This window comes from Leptodactylus fuscus, chromosome 3, assembly GCF_031893055.1.
Source record: "Leptodactylus fuscus isolate aLepFus1 chromosome 3, aLepFus1.hap2, whole genome shotgun sequence".
Taxonomy (NCBI): Eukaryota; Metazoa; Chordata; class Amphibia; order Anura; family Leptodactylidae; genus Leptodactylus; species Leptodactylus fuscus.
In genome coordinates, this window is record NC_134267.1 from 158,770,361 (window position 1) to 158,794,682 (window position 24,322).

Here is a 24,322-nt window from a genome sequence, read left to right on the forward strand (position 1 = left end):
GACCTTTAGCATTTACAAGTCATTAAAATGGCTAATTTTTCTACAAAACCATTGCTTTTTGCAATATAACTACCACATTTGTTTTAAAAAAAAACATTGGCAAGCACCTTTCCCCTCAAAAAGGCTTTCATTTTTGGACCATTTTAAATGTTAAAATGTGTCAAAACGAGAGCCTTATGCACCAAATACACTGTAAAAAACTGTGCAATGTTTGATACATTTTGATCAAAGTGCAACAGCGTAGATTCCGACAAGATTCACTTTAAAAAGTGGCCTCTTGTAATATAAGATAGATGCTAGTTGAGACACTTCAAGTGCATGGCATAATTATAAAGGGTACAATATAATATCATTGAAGAAAATGCACATGAAAATAACATTTACAGTTAATATATAATGTAATGCGATAAATATCATATAACACCCCAAAAGAAAGTTTTCAGGAAAGTTTTTGTGTTTTCTTTAAAGAGGAGCAGCTTTTCTGACATGTCTGTTATAGGCTGCGGCCCCATGTGGCGTAAACATCACTGTTTGCTCATGGCGGAAACAGTGCAGAAAAAACCTCAGCGTTTTACAATCATTGTGTAGTGGGTGGGACTCTAATTGAACCAGAAAGTTCCCAGAGGAAACTTCTGCAGACTTTCTATGAAAAGTACTACAGGGAAAATGTATTGTATCACAATGTATTGCTACTGCGATTCTTCTTGCAGCGCTTTTTTGCTGCAAGACACTACTTGGGGTTTTAGTTTTAGGGAGCATTCACACGGAGTAACGCCGGCCGTAATTTGTGCTTATTTTTACTGGCGTAGAAATGCGAGGGTCGCGTTTACGCTGCGTTTACGTGGCGTTTTTTTACTATGAGCGTATACGCTGCGTTTTTTGCTCATGTAAACGCTCCGTTTACGCTGCATTAAAAAAACTCGCATTTCTATGCCTATAAAAATAAGCACAAATTACGGCCGACGTTACTCCGTGTGAATGCTCCCTTAGGGTGCATTCACACAATGTATTTTCGCTCGTAATCTGGCACGTCTACGCTGCGGAGCTTTTGCAGGCTGTATACGCTCCCATTGCTTTCGTATACGCGGTGCTATTTTACGGCCGTGATTTTGCGGCCGCAAAATAGCGCCGCGTATACGATCCCGGCTCCCACTGAAATCAATGGGAGCGTATACGGCCCGCAAAAGCTCCCGCGACGTAGATGTGCCAGATTACAAGCCAAAATACATTGTGTGAATGCACCCTTAGTAAGTATTTGTATTCCTCATTGAAAAGCATCTTTCTTATAACTGTGCTTTGTGCCGTTCCTGTTATTTCTTCTAGAAATTTATGAACAAACTGACAACTGGGTGTTACTAGTTGGGAGTGTGTATCTATACGCAGTGTCTGAACTGACTGTGTATGTGTTTCTGTCTATGAATACATCCCATCTGCTGCCACCAACTTGAAAAAAGTATTCATAAATTTCTAGGATTATTAAAAATTAAACAAACAAAGTGAAATAGTATAAGAAAAGAAGATGCAACATTGCATCATTACTGGGAAATTTGTATCAGGAGTGTAAAAAAATTTATATCCAATTTACTCAATGATGTTGCTCTTGGGATATTATCTCACTAAAGCCATAAATAACGCTGACCCCACCAATTACTATAACAACTAGATAACCATGAAACCTCTGAGATAATATGAGCTAGTCTGACTGAAAACAAAGTGGCATAGTGCTTTCCAAGTGACACTCAGAAGTCAAAGTGGTCAGGCACCCCAATCCAATAATGACCTCCTTTAATCAGTTACTAATGAAACATACACATACATATTCCCATATACATACATAGCATTATGTGATAGAAGTCTTATCAGAAATGAGTCTTACCTTCTTTCATCTGGTCTGTATGATGAGGAGGACCGGCCACTGGTCCAAATAAACATCTTAGAGTGTTGTCCAACTTTGCCTTTCCCGACAGTGGTGGACTTGGCAGAATGATGTAGTGACCTGAGAGAAGGATATTTTGAGTCACTCATGTGAAGAACATGATGAAAATCCGTGCCCATTGCCTACAGACTTTTCAGTGCAACTTTTATCTTACTAGTTAACACTCCAAGGATTCTCAAATTAAGAGATAGATTGGCAGATTGTGTAAACTAATACATAAACTAATGCAGCTTCTCCTCTCGCTTTGCAGTTTTAATTGACAACACTATCTCTGGCTTTGATTTTCACATGTTCATTTCCAGCAGCGTGAGATAAGGCACCCTTTATTCCTGCTTTAGTAGATTTTGCTGTGGAAAATGAGAAGACAACAGTGACCTAGTAGCCGTAAAGTCATAATCCTCTAGGCTTTTAATAAATTGTAGTTTTGGATGCTACAGTTTTGTGCTTTATTTAATCCGCCCGTGTTTCTTCTAATTCTTTTTTTATTCCAAGCAGAAATATATCCAATATCATTTTATGATTCCATGATGGATTCATGCTACTTTGAGCTGCTACCAAGCCTGTAGTTAAATATCACCTCTGTATTAAATACAGCAAGTCTCCCCCTGACACTGCTCAGGAGAATCTTAGCAACGTGGCCAGGTGCTCTTGTTCCATGATGTCTGATGTCCAGTGATGCAAGCAGAGTACGTTCCAAGGTTTGTTTCCCTTCTCTTTTATTGCTTTCATGGTTTTTAACCATTTTATAGACAGCTCACTAGCTAAAAGAATAAGCTATGTTACCTGTGTGTGAAGCATACATCTTGTTTTTGTTGCTTTTAAACTCTTATATATATCTTTTCTTATGTCACATAAGAATAGCTAAAAACAGAAACACTTTATTACGTTTGCCTTGTTCAAGTATCTCAGATATACTTAAAGTGATGTTTGACCTTTGGAGCCAATTTACTATAATGGGCAATGACATTAAGAGCAATCTTTTAATATATACCTATTAACCAAATTGCTCCATCTTGTGAAGGGAATGATTCAGCAGTCTGTTAGTGAAACATTAGAAATGCAATACAAGTGTAGATTACCAAAGATTCTGAGCTAAAGAGATCCCCACAGCTCCCCTGACTTATAGATTTTAATAACTAAGTTTCTCTGAAGTCTGTTTTGTACTGCCCCTTTGTTATTCGTCCTGGATATATCTTGTAAGGGAATTGCTAGTTGTGCAATTCCCTAGCACTACTGCTGGAACAATGGAAGAAGGGGAAGCCAGACAGTGAGCCCTAAACTTGACCCAGTCCCTGTCCCTACCTAAATACTGACTTATCTGACTTATCTACCCTAGAACAAAATGGTCAAGCAGTTGAAATCCATCTGCTCAATCTTTATCTGCCAAACCCCACACACATTAGATGGTTGGTCAGTCTGTAATGTAGTCAGGGTCAGACACAGCACCAGCCATTACGATGGCCTACCCAATGAATCAGGGCAGCTAGCTCTAAACTACTCCAGTACTTCTAAAAGTTATCACCAATCACCAACACTGGAAAGTTATGGTTTCAAGGAACACAGGTAACAGCTCTTTAGCAAAAGTGTAGTCCAATAGTTGTTGGTCTGCAGAAACACATCAGTATTCCTGTTTTGTGCAGGTGATGCATCAGGTTTGCGCCAACCCTCCTACCCAAGGCTATCATTGTTCAGTCAGTTAGCTTTCAGGGAAAATCTCAGGCTAGATCCCAAACTCAAATGGCCACTCACCACAGACGATTGGTCGCACCAGATGTTTCACTTTCCTAGACTGGACTCAGAACTCACTACCCTGAAAGGTGTGGGAAAAAACCCTTTTTAATATAAGGAATTTTTCCCACGCTGGCATGATGTCAAGCTTCTACGTGCATGGGCTGTACCTTGGGAAGCACAATAATGTACATCCAATATAAGCAAGGGAGTTCTGTCTGTGGGGGAATCAATGCCTCAATTTATTCCAGAGAGGCAAGCAGCAACGTCCTTGTTGCTCCAAAGAGCTCATTAGCATTATGTCAAACAGCGATCTCTCAACAAAGAAGGCGCTGATTCACTTGGGAAAAACACTTAGATTAAGGTAACCATAACTTATCTATCGGCAGGCATGATATGCAGATACATACAAGGGTACAATCCCATTGAAATCAGCAGGTTTGGCCTACAATCACCTAATGTCTATGGCCAACGTTACTGATATAGCAACAAAACCTGGCAATGATACAGTATTACAATGGTACGACAGCTGCTTTGAAAGATAATCGCAAATGTATAATAAGCATTGAAGCAATAATGGCTAACGCTGTCAGCTTAAGGCCTAAACAAATGGCTATCCTGATTTCTATCCATCTAATTCATGAACACACTTGCTTAAGAATCATTGATGTGCTTAGTTTCTATGGAAACATATACCGAACCCTTGTGCATAATGAAACATTAAGAAAGTTGATGATTCATGGCTACATATATTAAGGTGCTTCGAAAGCTACATTTACTAAATCTGACTATTTATTACACAATTTGATACCTCGTTGTCCTGTGTAATGTAGCATTTCATACATTCATCTTCAACATGGATTGCCTATGACTCCAGATGCTTAATACATGTGTAATCTGCAGGGCATCTTTACTTTATGTCATCTACTGTATATGCTACAGGCTTTGCTCTGAACTAATGGAAGGTATTGCAATGAAGCCATGTAGTATGTCTGGTTCATATAAGTTTGGATTTATGTAACCTACTTATTATTATTTATATAGCACCATTAATTCCATGGTGCTTTACATTTGGGGGTTTACATACAATACACAGAATATACAGGTAGATATAATACTAACAGTGATCGGCTGGCACAGTGGAGTAGAGGGCCCTGCCCGCGAGGGCTTACTATCTATGAGAAAGTCTTAGAAAGTCATAATACTATATTACATAAAATCTTGGTAAAAAGATCATCACTTCAAGCATAAGGATGTGTGAGACATATTAGTAATAACTATTGCAGTGTACCAATAACTTCTTTGGCTGGATTCATATCTGTGTATAAGAGAATTCGTCCCAGATTCAGGGCCCCTTCACACAGCGTAAGTGCGCCGCTCATTTAGACCCGTACACGCGAGCGCTTCAAGACATATAATATTCACTTCAATGGGAGTGCGCGTGAAGCCAGCTAAAGTGCTCGCGTGTACGGGTCTAAATGAGCGGCGCACTTATGCCGTGTGAAGAGGCCCTCAGTCTGAAATCGGTGGAGAAAAAAGTGCTGCAAGGGAGACTTTTCTCTCCGCCAGTCTTATACTGAAAACTAGGGTCCATGGGTGTTATGGCTTTTTAAGCGGACAGTCTTTTGAATTCCCCTTGTGGACCCAAACGACAGAGACCCAAACGCTAGTGTGAACCTAGCATTTGACTGTCCTACTTCAAACATACTAGATCGACAGGTCATGACTATGAAATAGTTATATAACTAAAAGTACATTTTTATTGCGTCTCTTTCTTAAAGGTCACTATGCTGAGAAGCAGGTTGCATGTCTTCTTTTCTTCTCATTGTAAGGTATTCATGAATTCTACAAAAGATCATCTGTTCTGGGACACAAGCTCATCTAATAATAAAGCATGTGCCCCTTTGACTCCTAATACTCCAGATGCTGCTGAGTATGCTGGCTTCAGGCCGGAGCAAAGATTCCTGGTCCATCAGGCTATATGTACACGCTGGTGTCTGTCTTCAAACCTAAGCTACATTCACACGACAGTGAATAATGGCCGCGTGATGTCTGTTTTGTTAATGGATATCACATGGCAGAATTTAATACTAATGGGGCTGTTTTAATGGATTGTCAAAATATATGTCATGTCTTATTTTTGTCCAGTTTCCACTTAAATGTGTGTAGGATCAGTCGAAATGGGTGTCCCTTGGGTGTAAGAGGGCCGTGAAAATGGACATTTATTTTGCTGCTGTTTTATACGTCAGTCATGTAAATGTAGCCTTAGTATGTGAAAGGAATGTAGTGTTTAATAGCCAATAAAGTACAATGCTACTTCTAGCTGAATATAATACTCAAAAAGATTTGTGTAACAGATGAACTCCAGTCACAGAAGTACAAGCTTCATTCAGATAAGGGTCTTTTTGTGATGTATTTATAACAGATAAGACAAAACAATGCTGGCATGTCAGACTACAGCAAATATAAATAAATAAAATTGATTCCAAAAAATCAATTTAAAGATCTTTAACTCTTTAAGGAATAATTATCTGCCTGTCACCAGGTCTGAATAGCCCAATGATATATCACTTCTGATAAGCACTATCACCTTGAGGATTTTGGTGTTTTGTTTACAATGAGAAGAACAGAGAGCAGCGATGGCTGCCTCTTCCTGGGGGCCTTGTACTTGCCTCACCTCAGCACAGAGAGCAGCGATGGCCGCCTCTTCCTGGGAGCCTTGTACTTGCCTCACCTCAGCACAGAGAGCAGCGATGGCCGCCTCTTCCTGGGGGCCTTGTACTTGCCTGGCCTCAGCACAGAGAGCAGCAATGCCCGCCTCTGCTAAGGCCAGGCAAGTACAAGGTCCCCAGGAAAAGAGAGCAGCGATGCCCGCTTCTTCCAGGGGGCCTTGTACTTGCCTGACCTCAGCACAGAGAGCAGCAATGGCCGCCTCTTCCAGGGGGCCTTGTACTTGCCTGGCCTCAGCACAGAGAGCAGCAATGGCCGCCTCTTCCTGGGGTCCTTGTACTTGCCTGACCTCAGCACAGAGAGCAGCAATGCCCGCCTCTGCTAAGGTCAGGCAAGTACAAGGTCCCCAGGAAAAGAGAGCAGCGATGCCCGCTTCTTCCAGGGGGCCTTGTACTTGCCTGACCTCAGCACAGAGAGCAGCGATGGCCGCCTCTTCCTGGGGGCCTTGTACTTGCCTGACCTCACCGGCTGATGCCAGCCCTGATTGCTAGGATGAGAATGTGAGAAAAAGGGCAAAGACCTATGACTAGATCTGACAATTCCAGTGACAAACATCATTGGCGCTGTCATCCTAAGCATCTTAGTGTTTTGTTTATCCCAATCCATTCCAAAGATATAAGCCCTTTTAGTGTTGATGTAAATTAGTGTATAGTAGCCAAATGGGTGGTAACATTGTGGTTTCTCTGCGAGCAGGGTCTCTGTGTGTCATGTAGTCCCGTGATGTCAGATGTTTTGCATTCTAACTACTTTTCTATAATAAATATAAAGAGTGAAATAGGATTAGAAATAGTGAACACATCAAGTAGCAAACCTTTCTTTGGCGGTCTGAATATGAGATACAACTTCCAGTAATTGCTCAGGCTTGTGTACATGGTGGGTCTGTGTTTGCGCTCTTCCATCTGGTTACCACACATTAGTTAAGATATTTTCTGTCCCTTGTCCTAACCAGAGCTGCTATAGCAACAAGAAGGGAGAACAGGCAAGTGCAAACAAGTGTCGTTTACTCAACTGCAAAAACACTAAGCGCAGTGTACATATGACTCCTTGTACTCCTTCAGAGATTGCTGACAGACATTTTATTGTTCTCCCTTATTTCCCTTCTATGTCATTCATCGACATTTATATAAAGTGCACTCCATGTAAAAGACAAAACCATGTCAATTATTGTACTTTGCTTTATTTAGGTACTTCTTAGTAATGTCTGGATTTTCTCACTTTTTTCTAAAAATAATAATAACCACTAATGGAAGCTTTTCTATGTCCTTAACTAGTTGTAATCCAGATTTGCAAGGCTCTCCGAGACCAAATCTTCCTAGTTATGATCTAAATCAAATTCTGGCAGGTGAAGGAAGAGATTGTGGATGAAGGAAGTGGGAAGTCTAAATATGAGAACATTGTGTACACCTATTGATCCTGCGGAAGGAAACAATCCCATAAGGCAGGAGACATTCTGTCCTATAATCTGCTGTTACTGGGAAGAAATCCACAGAAGTCGTGACACCCACTATGGAAAACCCTGCAGTAAGGGATCAATACTGTATTTAAAATAGGATGATCCTAGGTTAAGAGGCTTACATTTAGTTCATTTAAAGAGAATATGTAGTACCTAAAGTACATGGAGTTCTTTATAAACTGGTGTTTATAGCAAAAAGCTATCTGATAAATCAGAAGGACACTATAAATTATTAAGAAGCCAATAAGACCATTACTTTGAGAGCGAGAGAGAGACAAAGTTAAGCTTAAGTACTATTCAGACCTAAGGTTTTCACCACTTTCTACCAGGCAATTTTGCTGTCCAGGCTATATGGTCCTGATATTGTTGTATGCTTATTGTCTGTTAATAGAGATGAGCGAGTAGTATTCGATCGAGTAGGTATTCGAAATACTCGTACTCGATCGAATACTACTCGCTATTCGAATGGAAAAATTTGATGCAGATCCAGCATTGATTGGCCGAATGCTATACAGTCGGCCAATCAATGCTGGTTCTTCTCCTATCTTTAGAAGTCTTCTCTGCGCTACGTCCCCGCGGCGTCTTCCAGCTCTGAATTCACTCTGCCAGGCATCGGGCCTGGGCAGAGCCAACTGCGCATGCCCGCGCTACAAGAAAATGGCCACTTTGACTGTAAGCGGCCATTTTCTTGTAGCGCGGGCATGCGCAGTCAGCTCTGCCCAGGCCCGAAGCCTGGCAGAGTGAATTCAGAGCCGGAAGATGCCGCGGGGACGCTGCGCGGAGAAGACTTCTCGGAGAATCCAGCCCAATCCTCACTCGTGGACTTGGTAAGTTCAATTTGATCGAATGTTGCCTACCCCTGAAACGAGCATTTTTCCCCCATAGAGTATAATAGGATTCGATATTCGATTCGAGTAGTCGAATATTGAAGGGCTACTCGAAACGAATATCGAACATTTTACTGTTCGCTCATCTCTATCTATTAACACCAATTCTAAAAAAAATATTGTGTAATATATGTAATTTTGCAGGATCACTCTATGTTAAGAAAGAATAGTTGACTTTAATCTGCTAATTAATAAGAATACTAGCACATACCACACAAGCATATATTAAAATTCTATGGACAGATTTGACATGTATGACAGATGTACAACTCAAACATAGCATACAAAATATAACGCACCATCCTACCATATTTTATAATACAATGATTCATTTTGGGTTAAACACTAATATAGAATAGGCCGCATGTCTTCCTGGAATAAATACTGACTAATAGGCTGACAGATGTTAATGGATTGCACTTCTCATGTGTCTAGATGAAACAGGATTCCAACAACAAAACCTGAATGTGGTTTTTTTAAAAAAATATTACTTATTTACTCACATTTAGCGATTTATTTAAGTTGCACCATATGTGATACTATTAATTCTTTCTGCATCATTAGCTGGGAAATCCATGCCAACCATTGCCATTTAACACACAATTAAATACCTAATCTTGTATTAAATTGTAATTTAATGGCATCAAAGTTTAACTTCAAAGGTCACCTACACATCTCATACAATTTGTAGAATATTATATATTTGCTTTATGCTCTTAAGGTTAGGTCCACATGTGTATGGATTACTGAAGGGAAACAGTTATACACTCAAACAATATAATAATACACCCAGATAGAAATGCCAGATTGCTGAAAAAACTCGCATACAGTTAGGTATGTCAATAATTACAGGAGTGGTCTGATTAGACACTGGATCTTCCCAGAAGAGGGCATAGAAATGCTTCCCACTGCCCTATAAAAAGGCTCTCTGAGGCTTCTTTAGGGCAGTGTACCTATTAGTGAGAGATTATTTACTGTATAAACATACCTCTGTGAGGCACTAACTGACATTTTACCCAATTGAGAGACTTTGATAAAGGATACATCATTGGACTGAGAGAAGCAGGTTGGTCATTTCAATGAATTGGCCACCGTCTAGGCTGCTCTGACCTAGCATACAGGAGATGTTGGTAGCAATGGTTATATGAGGGCACGTATACACCGACTCCATATCACCTAAAAAAAAACACCAATGTATAAGATTGTTTGATTGACCAACACACATGAGCAGCTCCCACAGTTTCCAGAAACAAGTGGCTCCTTCATTACACAACCCTGTCTCTGACCAGACCATTACCAGGCACGGTGCCCATTATTTGTTCTACCATTGACAGCTAGCTGCCATCATCTTCTTTTGTAGTGGTGACATTAACGAGAAACTGATAGATTGTTACAGACTGAAACCATCCAGTCCTTGTTCTGTTTGGCATCCGATAACAGTCTGATTTGAGTATGGAGGTCTCATGGTGAACACTTCAATCTTTGCTGTGAAATGACACACTGCCCCAACTGCTGGTCTGATAAGTTAGGGAGCCATCGCATACATCACTCAGTCATTCCTTGTAGTGATACGAGGGGCACTAATAGCTCAGCAATATGTACAGGGCATCTTGTGGCCACGTGTTGCCTCTCATGGCAGGGCAGAAAACTGGTATTTTCAGCAGGATAATGCTCATCCACATGCACCAGTGGTTTCCCAGGAAAGTCTCCACCAGATAACAACAATTTCTTGGCCTGCCCAGTTGCCTGATTTATCAGCAATTTCACATTTTTGGACTAATGTAGGACCAACTCAGACGTCAGAATCTACATACCTACTTATAACATCTGTGGGCAAACATAGAGCAGAATGCAATAGAAAACCTATATGCCTCTATGCACAACTGTATTTCACCTTGAATCCAATGTACAGGAAACCCAACAGAGTACTAGAACCACTTATTTTTCAATTGTGCATATTTCCCCAGTAAACTTCCCCTTTTGGTCTAATATTGTAATCATTTACATATATCACCATTCCATTCACACATACAATATTTCATTCAATTCCAACAACTTTCTTGATTTGTTATTTTGTTTTTATCAGTGAGTGTATTTACTCTTATGCTTCAGTACATTGCATAATATGACCAATACTTATTATTATTTTTGCGTGCTTTTATAGTTTTTTTGTGCCTCAATTATATTATGGTTTATTTGCTACTTTAAGTTTAGAAAAAAATGCCTAATTTTTATTATAAATATGTATTGGTCTATTATTCATAAGGTTGCTGTTTCAGGATCAAATATTGTACAATACGTTCTTCCCAAGATACCGAACTGCACCCATCCATCTTTGCATGACTGTAAGGTCACTGCAGAACAATATTACATATGTATATTTCATTTACATTTCATTGGGTGCATAAGGATGTAATAGAAAATGATCGATGGACTGAGCTCCTCTTTTTTAGTCAAAGTGAAATATATTTGAAAAGACTGGCATCAATGTGAGTCCACATCTCAAGGTGGACAAACTGGCAGCATACTTGGTGATATCAACTGAAGTTCCAATGATCAGTTCAATAATGAAGTAGCTGTCTTAACTTAAGGCTAGTCACTGGAGTTCTCTGGGGAATCTGTGAACACTTACTTTAGAAGTTGAATCAATAGGTTTTGGGCTGGTTCCAACCCCAGCACATGCGATTAGAGGCAGCACCCAGCTCTCCACCCTTTCTATCTCCTCCCTCTGTCAGGATTTGAACCTAGGGACTTCAGTGTCCCAAGCTGCAGCTCTTCCAACTGAGCTATTCAGCTTTCTATACCAACTAAATATTAGTAAACTGATATTTATCAGTTCACTAATATTTAGTTGGTATAATTCAGTGGTGAACGATACCTGTACTATACCAGATATAGGGTCAGTTGTTTGAGTCTATTCAGCCTTCCTGGACAGCTCCCGTGCTGATTGGAGCCTAGTTTCCAGTGCCTCTAGTTTCAGTTCCAGCCTCTCTGGTTTGCTCCACCCCATTCTCTGGTTGAACTTCCTATATAAACCCAGCCTTGCACTTCCTGCCTTGTGAGGTTATTAAGCTCTGCCTGAAATCTAGCTGCTCTCTCCTGCTCTGCTGCAAACACAGATGCTCATCTTGTGCATCGACCACTGGCTTGCTCCTAACTACAGTATCTGCCTTCTCCAACACTGACGCTCATCTTGTGCATCGACCACTGGCTTCCTCCTGACTATGGTATCAGCCTTGCAAGTAAGTCAGCCCCCAAGTAGTAGCAACTTAAGGCTCCAAACCAGACCTGGACCGTTACACCCTCCTCTCCCATGTTCACAGGTAATTACTTGTGCTATGGGGCTGACAGACTAGATTGTATAGATAGTAAAGCCATACCTATAGAGGTTAATACCTTTGTAAATGGAAGGAGAGGGAGGAGGCAGAGTGAACTTGAGGTCCGAGTGCTGGTCCTGGTCACTTGACCTGGGTGTCAGAACCAGCCTGGAACCCCTGGAGGAAGTAAGTGTTCGCAATTTCTCTGAAGAAACCCTTTAATATCATCTCAAAGATGTACAACATGAACTGTCTAATGTGACGGTCCCCTTAACCTTTTATGGATATTGCAATATGATAAGGTACGGTCCATGTACTTACATGAAGAAAAACCCTTTAGAATAGGAATATATTACTGAATATTTGAGGTGTTTCAAATATTATTTCATAAAAATCCAAACTTGTATGGTATGTCAAAACAATCATCTGGAAAAGATTGCCTGATATCTTTTTACCACAGTCCAAATCCACAGTCTCACTCTGTCAATAGATGTACAGTATGTATACCAATGCCATGTACATGGTGCAACTACTCATCTGAATTGAGAATTCTCAATTCATATATACCCACAGGAGAGATCAATAAAAGGGCAATATGAATCTTGTTCATTCTGACACTCCGCTGTATTCAGGAAGGCATAGCTTTCAGATCTGACCTTTAAATCTTCCTAGAAGAACCCCAATGAACCTTGTCTTTGTATTCTACCTTTGAGTAGTTTACACATTGAGATTCTACACAATAGCTATAAACATGTAGCTGTGACTACCCATAGTGGTTTACAATCACAAAGCCTACTTAAAAAATCTTGGATTATAGAAAATAACTAGATCTGGACACCTCCAGGAGCTACTCCATATTGACATTCCTAATATGGTTGCTAATTCTCTTTAGATTTTCCCTGCAGGCATTTCACTGACAATCAACCTGGAGCATTGAGATAAAAATAAGGCTAAAAAACAATCCTAATGAACAGTCTGAAAACCCTCCTTAAAAAAAACACTCTTCTGAGCACTTGTCAGAACTTCCCACTAATTGAATCTCAAGCTAGAATTGATATCATCATCAGCAATGTGTTAGATAGTCTTCAAAGATCTACTACATTTCACTCTGTGTGTAATATGACCTTGAAACAAGATGGATTTTTATCTTATAATAAACTTAGCCTGGAAACATATAAGATCTAAAATGCCATCAATAAGGAATATTGGTCTTCATAAAAGTGTCATAGCCTATGTTTTTTCTATCTATTAAAAAAGTAGTTTAAACACTGAAGCGATGAGCAGAAAAATATTTGTATGGAAGAGAGACTTTGATGAACCAAAATAAAGAGTTCTACAGAAGGAATTATTTCTTAACATGATATTACCAATTGTTTCTAGCTTGCAGGTGACAATCTGTGTTTGGTTCTTAAAGGTTTGTGTTAATAAGCATCTTCATTTTAGTGTACACTGTGGATGGGACTCTTAGCTAGAATAACGTAGCTGTAATATAGCCATATTTTTCCATACTATAGCACATCTGTCTCCAAGGCATTATTAAGTTTGGTTATTGCACCAAAATTACAGTAGATCATTATATTGTAGTTCCTTGGTGATCTACATTCTTTATATCAATGGTTCCTCAACTTACAGTATTTATTCTTTGAAAGATAATCATTGTTAACAGAAATACCAGACCATAAGTAATCCAGATAAAGCAAACTCTTCCACAGTCAGAAATAACTACTGAAGTCTGTAAATCACTTTATCTAGTGAGCTCTGCTATGGGCCCCCTCCAGTTTGCTTATTGGTTGGGCAATGGCATGGATGATGTCATCATTGACCTTCTTCACAGAGCTCTCTCTCACCTGGAAAAACCCGGGAACACTGTGAGAATAATGTTCTTTGATTTCTCCAGTGCTTTTAACACCATTCTGCCAGGGCTACTGAGAGACAAGCTACCTAGACTACCTGACAAACCGCCCTCAGTACGTGAGAGCCCAGGACTGTGTGTCTAACACTGTGATCTGTAGTACGGGGGCACCACAAGGTACAGTTCTTGCCCCCTTTCTTTTCACACTGTATACTGCAGATTTTAGGTGTAACTCATCTAGCTGTTACATAGAGAAGTATGTGTATGATGACTCTGCAATAGTAGGCCTCATCACAGATGGAGATGACAGGTAGTACAGAGACTTAAATGAGGATTCTGTGGAATGGTATCAGCGGAACCACCTCAGGATTAATGCTGGGAAGACCAAGGAGATGGTGGTGGACTTTCGTAAGAGATACGCTTCAAAACCAGTGGACATCCAGGGGATGGACATTGAGACAGTCAACATCTAGAAGTACCTGGGTGTGCTCCTCAATAATAAGCTTGACTGGGAAGATCACCTGGATGCATTGTACTGAAAGGGCCACAGCAGGCTCTACCTGTTCAGGAGGCTGAAGGCCTTTGCACTCCAGAGGGCAATTCTTAGGGCCTTTTTCAACTCTGTAGTGGCATCAGCCATCTTCTTCGGAGTGGCCTGCTGGTAGAGTAGCATACCAACCAGGGATAGGAATAGACTTGACAGGCTTATTAGAAGAGCCCATTACAGGTGGTGGGTGACATAAGGATACTGTCCATGGTGAGTTACATGCTGGAGAACAACGTCCATCCCATGTATCAGACCGTGACAGCACTGGGCAGTACTGTCAGTGACTGACTACTTCACCCCAAGTGTGAGAAGGAGCACTATTGAAAGACTTTCTTCCCCACAACAGTTAGACTGTACAATCAACACCGAATTAAGTGGAAATTGTTTCCAACAGAGAACTGAAAGATCCATGAGCTGTGATATCCCTCCTACTATCTTCTTTACCTTTATCTTTTATCTGTACCTACTGTCACTGTAATGCTTCTATCGTAGAGCTTTTGCATTTGTATTTTGTATTATTATTGTATTATCTACGCTGCTGTAACACACTGAATTTCCCCACGAGGGGGACTATTAAAGGATTATCTTATCTTATAAGTAAAAAGACCTTAGCCTCTTCCTCGGTATATACCATGTAATATATGAGAGAGCTATCCTCACCTAAAATCAGCAGCTCATCCTGGCACAGGTAAATAGAAGGACAATTCATTTGCAAAACTAGGTTCAGACTGGATCACAGGTGAACAGATAAATCCCCCACTGGGCCCCTGAGCCAGGTGGGCCCTCAGCTCATCCTAGTATAGCAAAGTAGAATCATTGTACTTTGTATAGAAACTTAACATGCAGAATTTCACCTGGGCTAAGCATTGGCATTGCATACATGGTAGATTTTTCAAAAACCCTCCCAACTGACTTTTAGATACAGTAGACATATTGGGCATCTCCGATAATATCTGGTTCAACAGTCTGTAGATTGTACAAGGACTACATAATATCTTTTTCTTTCTGTTGACAGCATAGAACATTGACTTCACAATGGTGGGTTAAATATAGAACATATTTCCTGGGCCAAATAAAACTGGGATCATGACTTTTATTTTTCTCCCTGCTTCCTCAAGGCTCTACTGTTCTGTAATGAAAACATGATTATAGTACTGGATAATGGAGCCATGGGGAGGAAGGGATGACTTTCACTCTGGACAACCTGCTCAGTGTTCAGTCTGAGTAATACAGACAACAATTACGTCTATCTGCTGTAACCCCTTCCCGACATGCGCCATAATAGTACGGCGCATGTCGGGTCTGTAACTATGGCGACCGCCCGGGAGCCGGGCGGCCGCCATAGACGCTGGGTGTCTACTGCTTTAAGCAGTAGACAATCAGCTCTAATGCCTCTATCCATTAACCCCTCCGGCGCCATGGTCAAAGGCGCCGGAGGCGCCATTTTGCCGGCGGCGCATGGGCACCACCATTTTGCCGGTGATCACCAGCTCCTGGAGCATGCTCCAGGGCCGATGTCATGTTGGCATGACAGCCGGGAGCCTTTACAAGGCTCCCAGGCTTGTCTGCAAATTCTTTCTTTTGCAGGCTGGTCTATGCAGCCTGCAAAAGAAATGATGATTTTTTGCAATGCATTAGCATTGTAATGCATTGCATTAGTGATCAGACCCCCTGGGGTTCAACGGTTCAACACCCCTAGGGGGTCTAATAAATGCAACAAAAAAAAATATATAAAAAGTGTTAAATTCAAATCACCCCCCTTTCCCTAGAACACATAAAAAGTAGTTAAAAACTGTGAAACACATAAATGTTAGGTATCCCCATGTCCGAAATCGCCCGCTCTACAAATCTATAAAAATATTTTTCCTGTTCGGTAAACGCTGTAGCGGGAAAAATAGTCAAAAGTGCCAAACCGCCATTTTTTCACTGTTTTAATTCTGATAAAAATTTGAATAAAAAGTGATCAAAGCAATAACATTTCCCGAAAATGGTAGAACTAAAAAGTACACCCGGCACCCGCAAAAAAAGACACACTATGCATCCCTGTACACTGACATATAAAAAAGTTACGGCTGTCGGAATCTGGCGACTCTTAGAAAAAATTTTTTTTAACAGTCTTGGATTTTTTTAAGGGGTAAAAATGTAAATAAAACCATATAAATTTAGTATCCATGGAACCATACCGAAACACAGAATACAGGGGACATGTCATTTTGGCTGCACAGTGAATGCCGTAAAACCAAAGCCCGTAAGAAAGTCGCAGAAATGCATTTTTTTCTTCAAATCCACCCCATTCTGATTTTTTTTCCTGCTTCCCAGTACATTATGCAGAATAATTAATGGTGGCATCATGAAGAAAAATTTGTCCCGCAAAAATTAAGACCTCATATGGCTCTGGGAGCGGAGAAATAAAAAAGTTATGGGGTTTAGAAGGAGGGGAGTCAAAAACAAAAATCAAAAAATGCCATCGGCGGGAAAGGGATAATATACCATATCTGGTATCATATATTGAAGAAACAACAATACATAAAATTGTCACAAATTTGTTACTTGATCTTAAAAAAAATAAAAAATTAAATTAAGTGAATATGGAACTTACCATATTCTATGGGCAGCAACACTTGAGGTTGGAGCCTTCATGCTGGAAAATACCTTTAAGAATTGCATCTGACGCTAGGTTCACACCTGCGTTCAGCACTCAGTTCTGTGCTTTCCGTCTTCTACTTGCAAGAAGACGGAAAGCACAGACCAGGTCCGGCCGTGAGCGGCGGTGAGCGTTTTATGCTCTCCGCTGCGAAACCGGTTTTTTAAATCCGGACACAGAGTACTGCATGTCCGACTCTGTGTCCGGATTAAAAAACCCGGTTTCGTGGTGGAGAGCGCAAAACGCTCACAGCCGGACAGCTTTCTCACCCATTCAAATGAATGGGTGAGAGACTCCTGCAGGTTTCCGTATCCTGCTCTGTTTTATGCAGGAAACAGAAACCTGTATAACAGAGTGCCGGGCGCAGATGTGAACGAGCCCTGAGAGTTACAGGATTATATTAATGTTGAATCAGGGCTGGACACAAACTGGTTTTGAGGTTATTGTAGCAGTCAAGAAAGTGATGCTGGTGACCAAGTCTTACCCCAGTTCAACATGAATTCCACCTGTTTGAAATATTTGTAGCTGAGCTTCCTCTGGTCACAGAAGTCTCCTTTTTTTTGCACAAGAGGGTCTGACCTCTTCTGGCAGATAAGACCAAACATCAGCTGTCACATAATGAGCTCAAAGCAGAAGTTTTTATGCAGCTGACAAGTGTAAGATTCTTCTATGAAGCCTTGTGCCAGCAGAAGAAACATCCTTAAACTGTACTGATGATGAATTTATGGGTGGAAAAAAATCTCTATTGTGACAGTACTGATGTGATCACTGAGGAACATGGTAGGGGAGAAGCCCTATTGTGAATTCTAGGAAAATCAAAGATGCCCCTTTTGGCTTTTGGGTGAAACAAAACCTTGGGAACAAAGTTGTAACTATGAGAATATATGGGGGCCCCAACTTAAACTACAGAAGAGCATATAGGGAACATGGTTGTGATGCTAGTCATTCAGGTAGGTGTCAAATGCTTCTCTTTTGTGTTTTGTAAACTTTAAAAGGGTTCCCCAAATCTCCATATTGTTAGACTATACTTAAAATATAAGTATATTATCAGAATGGTGGGATTCAGACTCTCACTTCAGGTGAATGAGAATTGAGTGGCAGTAGTGTGGCACAGCCAATACGAACTGTACAAGACTGTCTACTTCCAACTCCATACACTTTGCTCTAAACAGCTGATTGGTAGGGGTGCTGAGTTGGACCCTTATGGTTCCGATATTCATGACCAATCAAAAGGATAATGCATATTATATATTGAGTATTGGACAAACCCTTTAATTTTTAAACATTAAAGTTTTAACAACTATCCTAAAATTGTCAATTTTTTTATAGTAGTTTCTGAATTTATGGCTCAAATGTTTATTACTGTCACATAACTCCATTACCTTGTGTGCACTTTATCCCTTAATAAGTGATCTAACATATTTTAGACTTAAACCAGTAACGTTTTATCCTTCCCAGACTTCGTCTGCGGGTTGGCGGTGGGGCTGAACCGCATATATATCTTGTCCCCCTATCTGTGCCCCCAGTCTAGTTCATCTGGCCCCAGTATCTTGTCCTCCCATCTCTGCCCCCAGTTTCTTCTCACCCCATCTCTGCCCCCAGCTTCATGTCCCCCCCCTTCTCTGCCCCAGTTTCCCCCCCCATCTCTGCCCTCCAGTCTCATGTTCCCCCATCTCTTCCCCCAGTTTCTTCCCCTCCATCTCTGCCCCCCAGTCTCATGTCCCTCCCATCTCTGCCCCCCAGTCTCATGCCCCCCCCATCTCTGCCCCCCAGTCTCATGTCTGGGGGGCAGATAACTAGTGATATCTCTAAAGCTATATGGGCTACAGACATGATCTTGATCTTATTTTAAATCATGGCTAGGTTTCTGTCAAATGTCAGCACATAGAAAGTTTTTGCATTCATGGTCCTATACACTGGCAACTGATCAGGATAAGATAATGTCACCAATTGTGATGGCTAGAAAAAAAAAATCTTTAACACTCTGCAAAATCGTTAATTATTTATATTTGTGATTTATATTTGTATTTGTTATTTTTGTGGAAAACCCGTTTTAACAACAGCTCATACCATACATATAGATAAGGTTCTGTATACATTTTTCCTGTCTCTGATCTCTGCAGAAGGGGCTTTATTCCATAACTTTCTGCAGACTGTAATATGACATGTCTATTGACTCCCATTCATTTCAGCTGCCATAAAAATAAAATAAAAATGCTAAACATAGCTACAATATAAAAAAACAAACGCATTAAGTGATATTTATATATTCTGTTCACAGTTCTTTTTTTCTGCTCCATATCATTTGTTGGACATCAACAGCAACAAATAAACACCATTGATTTACAGTGGGTTAGTCGGGTTTCCTTTTGGCTGCACAATTTCGCCCCCTCAAATATAATAGAACAGAAAAATATCAACAAAGCCTTAGTCAGCTTTTGTGCTGGCACAATATTTTTGTGCATCTCAGGATGTCTGTGCAGCAGAAACTGTTCACACCAACTATCAGGACACAATTAAAACTGTGATTGCTCGTAGTGAACCTGATTGCCCATCTATCACATTCCAAAGAACTGCTGCAGCACAAGTAATGTCTTGTCAATGTCTGTTTTCTTTCTTGTGTTTCCAAATAGATTTACAAAGTTTCTATTAGAAAAACTGACAAAGCATGAAATAATGTGAGAAATAAATAACATAACATTCTTGAAAAAAAGGTTTAGTGTGATTTCCTTCATAAGTGTAGCCTGCTATGTATGATCTTATTGTTCTATATTAAATGAGAAGGATATTGAGGCAGTATGTGATCATACACATGGTTCTCCTGTCAGCCAGCAGGTGTCTCTGAAGCAGCATCTGTGACCCTCAACAGGTCATCTCTGTGTATGGTATTAGTGATTGTCAGAGCAGTACGCCAAGACATCTGCTGAATTTATAAGGCTGTTTACACACTGAATTGCATAGTATAATGCATTTCCTGGTATTTTCTGAAAGATACATGCAGTCTATACAAGTAAGAGTGGCAAATCATTTTGGTACAAAAACTGAATTTTTCAATCCCTTACCAAGATTTGGTGAACCATCTCTTCCTTAAGGTACTGTTCCCTAGGTGATATGTAAATATAATATGCTGAGGACATCTGACAAAGTATGCATACTATAGTGGTACACTTTATCCATATGCTCCTTAAAAGGAATCTACCACCACCCCCAAACTTATACAACTAATGGTTCACGCAGTGCATGCTTTAACTTACACTGTTAAATTGCCTGTGAAGGACTTTGAAAAGATGGCTGTTTTCTTCTTCTTAGTAAGTGACATCATATTCGTTGGTCACATGGCCATGCTGCAGCTCAGTGTCAGGATCTGAGTTTGTTTATAAATTGTTGTGTAATTTTATAGTGTTCATCTGGGGATTTGAGTCAGTGTCCTGTGGTCCTTTGGGCAGTTCTCTTTGCCACTGAGCTGTTTGGTTAATGGTTGGGTATTTGCCTCAGTATATACTTGAGCTTGCTTTGTGTCTCAGTAAATGTAAGCTTCAGGTGTGTGTAGTTGTTGTCAACCTATCAGGTCTTTCTGGGGTCTGTATAAGGCTGACTGCTGGCTTCAGTCCTCGCCTGTTTTCATGGTTACTAGCTAGGATCCTTGGCCCAGTTCTGTAAGGGAGCATTCACACTACCGTCATTGTCCGACAGGTAGTGTCCGCTGCTAGTGTCCATTCAAAATCTCGCACAGACATTAGGAGCAGACACTAGCTGTTTCCGTGACATTTTGGATTCATTTAAATGGTGATCGGGTGCGTTCTTTTACACTCCGTGCCTGTCCTTAACTGTCCGTTTGTAAAGATGTCCGACTTTTCAAGCGGACAGCAAAACCCGACATGTAGGTTTTTTTCTGTCCGCTTGAAAAGTCGGACATCTTTACAAACGGACAGTTAAGGATAGGCACGGAGTACAAAAGAACACACCCGATCGCCATTTAAATGAATGAAAAGTGTCACGGACACAGCTAGTGTCCGCTCCTAATGTCCGTGCCAGATTTTGAACAGACACTAGGAGCGGACACTACCTGTCGGACACTGACAGTAGTGTGAACGCCCCCTTAGAGAGTTTAGATGGAGTTGTACTGTTTCTGGAGCTGAATTGTAAATATGTGCGTTTTGTGTGTGTGAGAGTCTGTTTTCCCTCAAACATTCCTACTTTACCCTTGTCCTGCATTTCTTGCTGCCTGTCACTGTTTGGTATTAGTGAGTTTCTGTTTTGGGTCCCAGGCTTGTTTTGCCCCCGTTCTGTGATATCTTTCCTCACTACTCCTCTCCTCAATTCCTGTAGTGTGTTTAGTGGTTGTGCTGCACCTGTTAGTTCTCCAGCACATCCCATCCTAGTTAGTACTGTTGCAGCTGCACTTATCCTTTTGCTAGGGGTGACTGCCTCTAATTTCCCAGTCCCTAGCCTCTTTCAGCTCTCATCCTACCTGTCTGTTAGGTCTCCGCGTTTAGAGAGCCAGTAGTTATCTGGGCCGAGCTTAGCTCAGGATCATCTGACCAACACCCTCAGATAGGGCCTAGTCAGCCATCGTAGCGCTAGGGACAGCTTTCCTACTCCGTTTCCCTAGAAGTGCTATCACCATTCAGTACCATGGTTGTCGGGCATTGACACAATCGTGGCACTCGGTCCCATTCATTTTAATAGAATGGAGGAACAGCATGGCCATGTATCCAAAGGAAATGATGTCACTTCCTGAGAAGAAAAAAGCTGCCATATTTTTAACTCAGTCCAAAAGCAACAATATCGGTTTGTGACTGATAAGGGTGCGTTTAGATATACAGTATACCGTATTTTTCGGACTATAAGACGCACCGGACCATAAGACGCACTAAGGTTTTAGAGGAGGAAAATAGGGAAAAAAAAAATTTTAAGGAAAAAAAATTGGTGAAATATTTAATAACCTAATAATATAATATTTCACCAATGTAAATAGAACCGGGGGCTTTCGGACACAGGGATACCAAATGTGTATGTGTTTCACAGTAATGTTTTTGTTTTATATGTATTCTAGGGATATGGGGTGATTTGAACATCTATCTATCTATCTATCTATCTATCTATCTATCTATCTATCCATCTGTCTGTCTATCCATCTACCTATCTATCCATCTATCTGTCTGTGTCTGTCTGTCTTTCTATCTATCTATATCTAATCTATCTCATCCATGGATGAAAAGAGACACCCTGCAGTGAAGCTATGCAAGAAGAGAAAAAGGGGCGGGCCAGACGGGTGAAGGAGGTGTGGTTTTCTAAGCAAACTTGAAAACACACCTCTTTCACCCATCTGGCTTGCCCCTCCTTCACTGCCTCTCAGATCTGGCTCTTGCAATGAAGCCACACAGGCAGGGAAGTAGGGGCGGGCCAGACGGGTGAAGGAGGCGTGGTTTCAAGCTTGCCGAGAAAACCACGCCTCCTCCTCCCGTTTGGCCCGCCCCTCCTTCCCTGTCTGTGTGGCATCATTGCCGGAGCCAGATCTGAGAGGCAGTGAAGGAGGGGCGGGCCAGACGGGAGAAGGAGGCGTGGTTTTCTCGGCAAGCTTGAAACCACGCTTCCTTCACTTGTCTGGCCCGCCCCTACTTCCCTGCCTCTCATATCTCGCTCCTGCAAACACGCGACACAGACGGGGAAGGAGGGGCAGAGCAGGCAGGCACCGTGCTGCTCCTCATAGACAGGACACAGACGCTGCACACACTGCATTCGGACTATAAGACGCACACACATTTTCCTCCCATATTGGGAGGGAAAAAAAGTGCGTCTTATAGTCCGAAAAATACGGTATATACTACACCAGCCATTGTAGTTTCTCATGTGGTACAAAAAAAACTTGAGGTAAACTGGTGCCAGAACAGAACCTATAGTTTTCTATGGGATTTGTTCTGACATCCAGGGTATAGTTAACTATGCTGGATGGCCCTGGATCTATGCAGGAATCAGGTTATAAAAGTTACCTGCAGTGTTTTGTCTGGCTCCTTGAAAGGTCTAGACCAGTGGTTCTTAACCTTGTTTGAGGTACCGAACCCACCAGTTTCATATGCACATTCACCGAACACTTCTTTAGTGATAAATCAAATATGATTTTTTTTCCAAATTCAAGACATAGGTATGTCTTTTTTTTTTTTTTTTTTTTTACTGGTACACAAAATGAACCGTACATAGGGCCTAGGGATCGAACCCTGTTTAAGAACCACTGGTTTAGAGTCTAGAGCTATGCCTTATTGTAAAATACATTGTGCCGAATAGATTCCAAGAAGCTCTAGTTTCCCTCCTGTTTCTTTATTTTTTACCAACTACAATTGGGCATCTGTATATGTAATGCACCCTTACAGTATAATAGGCAATAAATGTATTACTGTACAGCATATGAAGTGGCGGCATGGACTGGTGTACCTTTTTTTTTTTTTTTTTTATGTAGATTGTGAGCCCCACATAGAGCTCACAATGTACATTTTTCCCTATCATTATGTCTTTTTGGAATATGGGATGGAAATCCATGCAAACACAGGAAGAACATACAAACTCCTTGCAGATGGTTTTATGCCCTTGGCGGGATTTGAACACCAGGACTCCAGTGCTGCAAGGCTGCAGTGCTAACCACTGAGCCACCGTGTAACCCCTGCACTGGTGTATCTTTGGTGTTTACACCCTTAGGCCCCATGCACATGACTGAATGTGCCATTCGAGGTGGCTCAATTTTGTTCAGATTATTATACAGCAGGTCCTATCCTTCTCCGTGTCATTGTAACGTAACTGAACCCCCCATTGAAATCAATGGGGGCATAAGGCACATGAATGAAACTCAGCTGAGTGCATTGCACTATAAAATCACCCCTCCCAGCCTGTATACTCAGTGGTGTATGTGGTCTTACTACTAGAAATGAGCGAACACTGTTCAGATCAGCCGATCCGAACAGCACGCTCCCATAGAAATGAATGGAAGCACCTGTGACGCCGGCCGGCCGCCGGCAAAGTCAGCATCACAGGTGCTTCCATTCATTTCTATGGGAGCGTGCTGTTCGGATCGGCTGATCCGAACAGTGTTCGCTCATCTCTACTTACTACCCTTTCTTGACAAATTTAAAGTGACAGTGTAACATCACATAACTGTATTTAACACTCACCTTTATGAGAAATAGTTACAAAACACGTTACAATACCAACGCTGTGGATTATGGTTGTCAATAGT

At 41.1% G+C, this 24,322-nt stretch overlaps 1 protein-coding gene across 1 annotated transcript in view; it reads right to left on the bottom strand.

The window, feature by feature from the left end:
• Positions 1–24,322, bottom strand: part of KCNMB2 (potassium calcium-activated channel subfamily M regulatory beta subunit 2) — a 387,128-nt gene that overhangs the window by 89,144 nt on the left and 273,662 nt on the right. The window contains exon 3 of the mRNA XM_075268666.1: positions 1,877–1,996. Within this exon, the coding sequence (XP_075124767.1) occupies positions 1,877–1,932 (56 nt within the window). The 5' untranslated portion in view covers positions 1,933–1,996. The remainder of the gene's footprint in view (positions 1–1,876; positions 1,997–24,322) is intronic.